The 10,800-nt window shown below is 46.9% G+C and overlaps 1 protein-coding gene across 1 annotated transcript in view; it reads right to left on the bottom strand.

Moving 5' to 3' along the window:
- Positions 1–3,644, bottom strand: part of ABTB2 (ankyrin repeat and BTB domain containing 2) — a 192,909-nt gene extending 189,265 nt beyond the window's left edge. Inside the window, exon 1 of the mRNA XM_036763219.1 lies at positions 2,251–3,644. Coding sequence (XP_036619114.1) covers positions 2,251–3,127 — 877 coding nt within the window. The 5' untranslated portion in view covers positions 3,128–3,644. The remainder of the gene's footprint in view (positions 1–2,250) is intronic.
- Positions 3,645–10,800: the final 7,156 nt, after the last annotated feature.

Consider the following 10,800-nt stretch of genomic DNA (forward strand, 5'->3'; position numbering starts at 1 on the left):
AAGCCACAGGCAGCAGTTGTGTGTGAATGGCAAATTTCAACACTCATCTATTTATTGTTCAATGAACAAATATTTATGGAGCACCGTGTTCAAGACACAGTGCTAGGTGCCAGAAAGGAAAAACAAAGGAAAAAATCTCCTTACTCTGACAGAAGTTATAATCTATTAGGAAAGATAAAAAACATGCACAGCAGTAACCACAACACACCTGTTCTTTGCTCTGTATGGCTAAAACACTGGGTTTGGGAGTTCAAATCCTGTCTCTGACAATTAGTAGCCATGTGAAACTGAACAAATCCTGTCAACCTTTCTCAGTCTCAGTTTTCTTATCTGTAAAATGAGGATAATAGCACTTGGCTCACAGAGATATATAAGAATCAAACAAGATAATATATATGTATACATATTATATATATGTCACTTTGTAAGCCTTAAAGTGTATGCAAATCCTATCCACCACCACCACCATCTTCATCATCATTCTAAACCACTTCAGGTATTAGTGAAGGAGCTGTTCTTTAACTCCTAAGTGTCCTCTCCTCTTGAGAAAGTCATAGTCCCCGCTTAGGAATCTGAAAACTGGCTGGAAACCACCCATGGCCTGCCTGCCTGCCTAAGCTTCCCGGTGTTCCTGTTTGTGACATCACCAAGCTGGTGTGGAGGAAACCACAATTACTAGTTGTGGCAACATCCACAAAAGCCCTGGATTGGTTTCAGGTGGGGCCGAAGCAGCAGGCCTACCAGATTGGTGGGGGGAGGAGGAGCAGGGGGGAAGAGCTCCCTTGATTCATGTAATTTCCTCTAGCAGTACAATAATTACAAACAAAAACATACTGCATCAATCCCATTTGGGTCTGCACAGAAGAAGCTTAGCCCATTAAAAAAATAATTTTATTGCTTCCCATGGATTTTGGATAAAGATAAACAAAGCTGCTTTCTCAATATGTTAACCCTCACAAGAACTGAGCTCTCTCCAATGTTTCTATAATGCACTGCCTGGCCTTCTTCCATTCCCTCACTTGCCTTGCTGCCCCCAAACTGTCTTCCAATCAGATTACAGGGATGTCTTAGCACAGTACCACTCTAAATATTTTATATTATGCCAACTCCTGAAACTGGAGACTGGGAGGCAGTTTGCTGTTGAATACATTTTACACACTAAACATTATTGGGAAGGTGGGTTGGTTAAATGTTTGCCTTTTGCCCCTTGCACTGAAACCATGCCATTCCCTAAGAAACACCAACTACCTTGTGGTTTTCCTTTCCTCCCCCTGTTTGCCCACTCCTGTGCCCCTATAGAGTACATACCTGCCCTACAATGTCTAGCTTTTAATACTGGCACCCAATGTCCCATGCAGTTGAGGCCTCCCCAGGAAAACACATGAGGTTTTGTTAATAATCAAAGCTTGGTAGGACTTTTGTTTTTTTAAATCAGGCCCTTGAATGGGGCAAAGTGCCTCTTTTGGGAAGGGTGGGATTGGCAAGGACTAACCTCTGCTTCTAGCTAAGTGCAGTGTTTAAACCAACGCCCTCCACCTCAGATGGGTGCCCAGGCCTAGGGCAAATTGCAAGAGGACCTCACTGTGTCTCTATCCATTTGGCTCTTCTCTTCCCTTCAGTTCCTTAAGCTCTCAACTTTTGTTGTCTGGATTGGGGGTGGGGGGGAAGGGTTGGGAGGAACCAAGTCGACTTCTCCTGACATTACCCACATCTGTACTTATCCGAACGGCGATGGGGCCAGAACCACAGACAGCGACAATCCACAGTCCACAGTGAAGGTGTCCACCAAACTTAGGAATCATCCTGGTAAATTAGCATAACAGACCGAAAAACAATCTTTGGCTAAGGAAGGACCAAGATGTATAGAAATGTATCGCCGATTCTCAAGTCTGCCTTAAATATGGTGCCAAGAGGCTCAGAAAGCAGCACCGGAGAAGACAGCCCTCCACACGTCCCTACAAAGGCCAAATCGGTTGTCCATACCAAAGAGAAGCACTAGTTTTTGCAGCTTCGGGTCCTCCGAAGGCGAGGGGATTTGAGGGTCGAATGATGACCTAACAGGCGCTTGACCCCTTTGAAGAAGCTACAGTGTAGTTATACTAATCCAGTTACCAGGTCAAATCCTCAGGTATCCCCAGAGTCCCAGCACACCCAGTGTCTTCATCCTAGAAAATATCGTCCCCGAGAAGAATCCTAATAAGAGCCACCAGCCCTGCCCTCCCAGCACGACGGCGGAGCCCCGGTTCTTACCACTGGCGTTCTTGCCGCAGATCAGATGCTCATAGGGTTGCAGGACCCCCCAGAGCTCGGCGTCGTTATTTATCACCATCTCCAGAGCCTCTGCGGACACTTCCCCACCCCCGCCGTCGGGGCTCTGGCTGGCCGCCAGCACCCTAGACCGAATCTCCTGCACCAGGTTCTCCATGCACGCCGTGAGCGTGATGGCTGCGTACTCATGGATGCGAACGGAGATGCGGGTGTCCACCATCCAGCGGAAGAAGCGACCCACGGAGAAGGTGAGACCGCAGCGCGCGGACTTGCCCTGGCGCAGCCCGTCGCCGGCGTTCATGCTGTAGAACGACAGCGCCTTAACGGCGGCTACCGCGCAGCTCTCGGCCAGCGCCCAACTGTGGACGAGGCGCACGGCACTCTGCACCTCGAAGCGGGTACATTTGGCGTGGAGGACACTCAGGCGCTGCGCCTCGCGGGCCACGCGGATGAGCGCCCGGCGCAGCAGCAGCCCCACGCGCCGCCCGGCCTCGGCAGAGAAGTGGGGCAGCCGCCGCGCCCCGGCCCCTTTGCGCAGCACCCGCAATACGTCCGCCTCCGTCCAGGGGAACTCCTCCAGCTCCGGCAGCCGCGGGCAGCGCGAGAAGAGGTCGGCCACCTCGGGGTCCTCTGGCAGCACGGTGTTGACGGTGTCCCAGCTGTTGTGGCGGCTGTTCATGGATCCCGAATAGCACCACCAGGCCGCCCCCCGGTGCTGCTGCGCCGACGACGTGAGCGCCTGCGAGTTGGACTTGGATGAAGACAGGCTAAGAGAGCGGCAGGAGTCCCCGGCCCCATACCCGGAGTCCAAGGTCAAGTCCTCCAGAGTCTTCAGGGTAGAGCTGTACGTGCCGGCCATGGAGGAGCCTGGCCGCGGGGCTTTGCGCGGGGAGCGGGGGAAGCAGGGACGTTCACAGCTCCATGGCCCCGCGCGCCCCTCCTCGCAGCCCGGCACAAGCTCGTCCGTCTGGCCGGCTGCCGCCTGCGGAGGCTCTAGGCGCGCCCGGGCGTCCTCCTCCTCTTCTGCCCCACGGCCCCAGGGGCCTGCATCACCCGCCCGCCCGCTTCCGAGGAGAAGCTGAGTGAAGACGGTCCCGGGAATAGGGTGCCAAAGCCGCCCGGGCTCCGAGGAGCGGTCAGAAGCGGCCGGGCGAGAAGGGAAGCCCTCCCCGCGCTTCCCTCCTCGGCAGAACTTGTGACTTTTGGCAAGGCAAAGCGCCCGTCCCCTCCGGGGGAAGGATCCCGACACAACGAGGAGGGCTTTCGTGCGGCTGGGGTAGAGCGAACGAGGAGAAGGAGGAGAAAGAAAAGAAGGAGGAGAAGGAAGAAGAGACCAGACCGAGAAGGCTAGTCCTTTACCGGCCGCGGAGATAGCTCTGTGCAAACTTCTGCGCGGAGCCGCGCGGCACAGCTGGCCACCGGGGCGGGCCGCCCGCATGCAAATGAACCCCGGGATGGCTAACCAATCGTCTGCTCCGATAGAGACCCTGTCCGCCACTGCTTTCCTGGGGGGGCGGTCACTATGCAAATTAAAGCTCGACGTCAAGAAACTGGGAGGAGGAACCGGAGGCGGGTCCCTGGTACTGGGAGGAGAGGAGCTGAGGAGAGAGGGAAAGAGAGAGAGAGAGAGACGAGTGCAGGAAGGCGGTGAGGAGAGAGGAAGTGTTAGGTGTTAGCACAAAGGAGGCTAGGGGATGTTTAAAGGATTTACATTTCCTTTCATTCTCGGTGTATTATGCTAACCAATCCGCAAGAATTTTTAAGTGCCTACTATGTGCCAGTCACTCACTATGTTAAACGCTGGGGGTACAAAGGAGGAATGAAACGGTCCCTGTGCTCGAGGAAGGAAGGAAACAAACATTTCTTCAATGCAATACTATGTGCCAGGTGCTATATAAATGTCTCATTTAAGTCTTAAAACAATCCTGGGAGGTGGATGCTAACTGGTAGTATCCCTCCCTGCCCTCCCCGCTGCCTTTATTTTTTAAATAGTTGAGGAGATTAAAGGTTTAGGGGCTTGTTAAAATTTCACTGCTAGGAAGTACGCGGGGTTAGATTTGAACCCAGGTCTTTTTGATTCCAGGCCCAGCAGCTCTTTCCACTGCAGCAAGCTGCCTTCTTACATTCTATAGCGGGAGACGAGGTACACACATATGGGGGGCATCTATTCAAAATAGAGACAAGGTAATGGGGGAATTGGTGGGTGGAGAGGGCAGTAGTGGCCTCGGAATCCCTCGTGGCTCTTGAGTTGAATGTTGAAGTAAACTAGGGACTAGTATGAGTGAAAGCTGCCACTGGCCAGTGCTGGGGACGGAAGGCTGTGTATGTATTGAACAAAATGGGGGTGTAAAGGCTTAGCTATGAGTCAGCTCAGTTACCTGAGGGGAGAAGGTGGGGGAGGGACAGGGAGGGAGAGAGAAAGAGTGGGGGGAGGGGGGAGAGAAGGGGAAAGGGAGAAAAGAGAAATATAGAGGGCAGAAGGGAAAGAGAGGGAGGGGGAGAGAGAGAGAGAGAGAGAGAGAGAGAGAGAGAGAGAGAGAGAAGAGGGAGAGAGAGGGAGAGGGGAGTGGGGGGGGGAGGGAGAGAGAGGGATAGAGAGAGAGAGAGAGAGAGAGAGAGAGAAAGAGGGGGAGAGAGGGAGAGAGGGAGAGGGAGGGAGAGAGAGGGGAGTGGGGGGGGGAGGGAGAGGGAGAGAGAAAGGGGAAGAGAGAGGGTGGAGACAGAGGGGTAGGGGGAGGAGAGGAGAAAGAGACCAAGAACAGGCGCCAGCCCTGGATTTACATTTGGAGACAAGAAACCTGGGTCCTAACCTAGCTACCACATTCTTATCCATGTGACCTTCTGCTTCCCCGGCTTCAATCTATAAAATTATAAAGTGGGACTCTCAGATGATACCTAAGTACTCCTTTCAGTTCCAAATCTTACACCTGAAAGGGATTCCACCCCTCACCTCTTCTTCACATCACCAATTGACAATGCCTTTCAGGTAGTTGATCAATCACGAGCTGGGCTGAGCTGGGCCTGGATAATAATGTCACATTTATATAGCTCTTTAAAGTTTGCCACTACACATATTATCTCATTTGCTCTTCACAACAATTCTGTGACGCAGGCACTCAGGTACTGAGTTGAATATTCATATCCCTATTTCATAGACGAGGAGTTGGAACTCAGAGATGTTAAGTGTCTTACCCATGGTCACAGAGCTAATAAATACCTCTTGCAGGATTCAAACTCAGATTTTTCTTCCTCTTAAGACCAACATTCTATCCATGAATCTAAGGTGCCTCCTCATTGTGATTGGTGTATTTTTATGCTTTTAATTCAACATCATTTTTCTTAAAGTACTACCTTGTACCAAAAACAAACCTTTTATTAAAATGCGGCTTTGAGTGATACATGTTGAAAATGTGTCTCTGGAAGGTTGATGGTTGCCTTTTATTTCTTTTATAACTCTCCTTCAGTGCCTAGCACAGGGCTGAGCTCAGAGTAAGGGCTATAACTGAAGGATTCCTAAACTATTAATGTCCTCTCCACACACCAATTCCCCCGTTACCTTGTCTCTATTTTGAATAGATGCCTCTCTACTGATATGTGTGTACCTCATCTCCCACTATAGAATGAAAACAAACTGAGACTCTCCCAATAACACAATTTGCTATATAGGCATAGTGTAGAATTCTATGCATAGCCATTCTATCTTGGAGATTGTCCAAGAGGGGCTTATTACTGGGAGTAAGATGGGGTTTGGTAGAATGGGGAAAAAAATACTGGCCTTGGAACCACAGGCTCCTTAGAACCTAGAACTGGAAAGAACCTTCATCATTAGACCCATCTAGTCCAGTTCCTTCACTTTACAGGTGACTGTCCCAAGCTCTCCCAAAGGATGGCATGGCTGGTATTTGGATCCAGTTCCTCTCAGGGCCAAATCCAGCACTCTCTTCTCCACAGTGTTCCACCTGGTTGTGTGACCTTAAACAAGCCAACTGAAGTCCCCAAGCCTCAGCTTCCGCTGGCCTCAAGCGAGGGATGATGTTTATAAGACTCCTTGTAGCTCTCTCTAAAGCAACCATTCAATATATGGCAGTTGAACAGCTCTCACCAATCAGCCCTCTCATTTATTTTTAGGCACCGGTAAACGTATCCTTACTACCCTTACGTTTCCTATTCTGGTCTGTAACTGTGCACGTACATGCACAAGAATATATGTGTGCGTGTGTGAGTGTGTGTGAGTGTGTGTGTGTGTGTGTGTGTGTGTGTGTATGCCTACACACATGCACACATATATATACTCCCACCTCCAGCGGTATCATAAAATGAATGAGGGGATTGTAAGTGCGTTTCCTGATGTCAGCAAGCCCCACTCATGAATGGTTTCTTTGTGCTGTTTTACACAGTTCTGACCTTGGACCGTGAGTTGGATATGAACTAGAAATGTCTGGTTTGTTTCTTTCCTCTCTAAATTAATGGCCCCTTTCTCTCTGAAGCTGCTTTTTATTAGGATGGATCGGCTTGGGGTCCCCTCCCATAGTTCCTGAAGCAACGCTGCCCCCTGCTGTCATCTAGCTCTTACTGAAACAAACAAAAATATCAGTGACTGAAAACATGAAAAGGGCAATGCCAGAGAAATCACAAACCAGACAGAAACCAAAGAAAGGAGAGAGCAAAAAAGTAGTAAAGATTTCGGTGAGCCAGGAAAGGGGAGGAAACAAGCACTTATTAATTGCCTACTGTGTACCAGGCATTTTACAAATATCTCATTTAATTCTGAGAGGTAGGTGCTATTATTACCCCCGTTGTACAGATGGGGAAATTGAGGCCAGTAGAGGTTAAGTAACTTACCTGTGTCACACAGTCATGTAATCTTAGTGCCTTCCCTCTAAAATTATCTCCAGTTATTCCTATTTATATCTAATTTGTACGTCGTTTTCTACATATGTTTCCCTAATTGGAGTATGAGCTCCTTGAACGTACGGACTGTCTTTTGCTTTTCTTTGTATTCCCATTGCTTGGGACAGCTCCTGGCACACAGTAGGCGCTTAATAAATGCTTTTTTGCTTTGACTTGAAAAAGAAAGGTAAATGTCTCCCTCTACTGGATAGTTAGAGAAATCTAACATGGGATTTACTATGACAAATAGTACTGAATACTAAGATCCTGTGAACTGGAAGGGTACTTAAAAGATGCCTAGTCCAAACCCCTCATTTGTCCCTCAGGTAAGGAAATCGAAGCCCCGGGAGATATAAGTGGAAGAGCAGGGATTTGAACCCGGCCAGTTGACTCCAAAATCAGCACTCTGGAGTCTGAAGAGTAGAATCCAAAGGATGGGCCACAGCTACATGTCTTCAATAATACGTCCATCAAGAAATATTGAATAATGGCGGTGATGTGGACTTGTTTACCCAAATGGAAGGGTCTGTGATAGTGGTATAGACCAAGTGATCACCACCACAAATTATAGAGGTTTATCTTGAATGAGTTGGGATTTAATGATCATTGCAAATTATGCATCAAAAAGGTAAGCACTGTTCAACATATCACTGCAGGTTGCAAAAAATTCACACATCTTGGACAGGCACTAGAAACTCCTCATCTTTCATAAGCCAACAGTCAGTAAAGTATCATTTTATAAATACAGATCACAAAAAGGAATCCTTGAGAAGTCAGCCCATATGCTATATGAGAATCAGATCATTATCAAAGACAAAATGGTTACTAACCATTGTTTAGACATAGATAGCATCGTTTGATAAAAGTGGAAGGTCATTTTAAATAGCTCTCACCATGTTGAACATTCAGAATCTCCAAACTACATGGAATGGAAAGCTTGCAAAATATAGAGAACCAAAAGAAGAAATCAAAACCATGTGTTGGGAATAGGATGAGTTAAACATTATCGCTGTTATTCTGACTACTACCGATGATATCCCAAGGACGCTTTCAGTGTGCCTACAGAAGATGAGCTTACATCCCCATACTTTTATTCCATTACAAAAAGCAGGCATTTTATCTACTTGTACAATAGTCTACAGAACATTAAGCATAAAAGAATAATATCGGGATAATGACTTGTCCCAGGATGGTTTTTAATCTTAACTCTATCAAAAAAAGATGAGATTTCTAAAAAATAATAGAAAGTATGCATTTATATAGCTTTTACAATGCATTTCCACACAACCCTGTGAGGCAGATAGTACAAGTAGCAGAATTCCCATTGTACAGATGAGTCCACTGCGGTCTCAAGTAAAATTACTTAGCCAAGGTCAGTTAGTAAGAGATAAAGTTGAGTTTTGATTCCAAGTCTAGCATTCTTTCCACCACGCTAAATGAACTAGAAACTAGAACCAGAGACTTATGAAATGTGAGAGTTATTTCGGAAGCCAAAAAAGTTTCTTGGGAAAATCAGTTAAAGAGAAAATAAGTATGAAGACTTGATTACTTGCAAGATTGAGACTATAGAAACTGGCCACGTATGCTGTAGCAGAAGTCAGCGACTGAGGGGGAAAAGAGCAGGCAACTTGCCACCAGGCTATCAGATGATCTTTCTTGCTGGGAGTTATTTCCAACATGGGATATCAAGGTACTTGGCAGCCAGTTCCTCTCTCCTCCCTACTGCGTATGCTGGGTGGGGGATAAGCGGAAAAAGAAGGACCCAGGAGAAATTAGATGGAGAGAGAAAAATTGCTTGAAGATGACCAGACTATTTTTCAAGAGCAATTAACTTGTGAGAAAACTTGATAAAGCGCGCCAAGATTTGGAGCAAGGAAAGAGCACAGACTATAATTGATAACATAGGGAAGTTTGGTGATTATGTGTTTATTCTTCTACTCCAATTGGTGTTATCCACATATGTCTCTGGTCATACAAATGAGATTGGGATGGACTCTCGGAATCCTTAAGAATTTTTAAGGCTCAGTTCGAGCGACACTTTCTTCATTGGCCGCTAGGTGGCAGAGTGGATAGGTCACTGACCTAGAGTCAGGGAGACTTGACCGATTCAAATCTGATCTTAGATACCTACTAGCTGTGTGAGCCAGGGGAGGCAAATCACTTAGCTTTTCTCAGTTTCCTCATCTGTAAAATGCTAATACCAGTAGCACCTAATTTCCAGGTTTGTTGTGAGGATCAAATGAGATGGTATCTGCAAATCACCACATAAATGCTAGCTGCCATTACTGTTGGTGCTATTATCTTAATCTAATTTCTGGCAGATCAGTACCCTCCTGCCACAGTGTACCTTGGCTCCAACATAGTGATGTCATTTTGTTCCTCTTCAAGAACAAAAGACAACAACCAACCAACCAACCAACCAACCAACCAACCGTGCCCATGGTAAAATATGATCTCTCTTAAAGGAGGGGACTGTTTTGTTCTTTTTTTTTTGGAGGGGGGAAGGCAGGGCAATTGGGGTTCAGTGACTTACCCAAGGTCACACAGCTAGTAAGCGTGTCAAGTGTCTGAGTCCAGATTTGAACGCAGGTCCTCCTGACTCCAGGGCCGGTGCTCTATTCACTTCGCCACCTAGCTGCCCCAACTGTTTTGTTCTTGTCTTTGTATACCCCATCTCTAACACAGTTCCTGATACATAGTAGGTGCTTAATAAATGTTTGTTGAATTGCTGAAGGTTCAGGTGCCAGAAGTTCTCATCCAATAAACTTTCCTAGGTATGGAATCTTATGCTAGCCATGAAACAATCTTCGACTTCATCATAAAGTGTGATGCTGATCACTGTGAAGGTCTGTGTGGCGATACCTTAATTCCTGATGGCATGGCCACATACTTATTCATTGCTAATAGGATGCAGAGGGGATCACAGTCAGATCATTGCCCCATCTCAATGAAAGGGCTCATTCAGCTTTGGGAGTTCTATCTTGGTCTCCCTGTTCACCTTCCAGTACATGTGGATGAAAAGATAGTAATATCAGGCATCTGGACCTTCCATTGCCCACCACAAATGCTTCCAAATAGACTGTTTTGTCACAGTGAGTCTTGAGACTGCTTAGTATACAAGATGACAATGACTTGACTTTATTTATTCGGGGGTGCTTGACTCAAGATTAAAAAAAATAGAAGGATGAAACTGTCAAGCAGTGCCAGTCTATTAGACTGATTGGATGATCACTATTGGACAAATGGCAAACTCATCCCAACTCAGGGCTGGTACAAACACAATCTTGGGGCTGAGAGCCAAAGTTCTCTTGATGGTTACAATTCGAGGCCACATAGCTTTCATCATATCCAAATTGGAAAGGACCTGAAAACTAGCCAAGACTTTAAATTCACTGCCAGTGAAGGAGGAAACTGGAAACAAAAAAAAGGTCTGAGACTTAACCACTAAAATCATACGTAGCACAAGAATTGAAATTGAAAGAGATATGAATTGGCGAAAAAATATGAAAAGCTTTATCTAGGAATACTTTGACTAGAAAGTTCTCTCATGTTGGGCTTGAGTCTGAATCCTGGCTTAGACACTTACTAGCTGGTCAAGACTGTGGCAAATCATTTATCCTCTCTGGGTCCCAGTTTCCTTAT

The sequence above is a fragment of the Trichosurus vulpecula genome, chromosome 6, assembly GCF_011100635.1.
Source record: "Trichosurus vulpecula isolate mTriVul1 chromosome 6, mTriVul1.pri, whole genome shotgun sequence".
Taxonomy (NCBI): Eukaryota; Metazoa; Chordata; class Mammalia; order Diprotodontia; family Phalangeridae; genus Trichosurus; species Trichosurus vulpecula.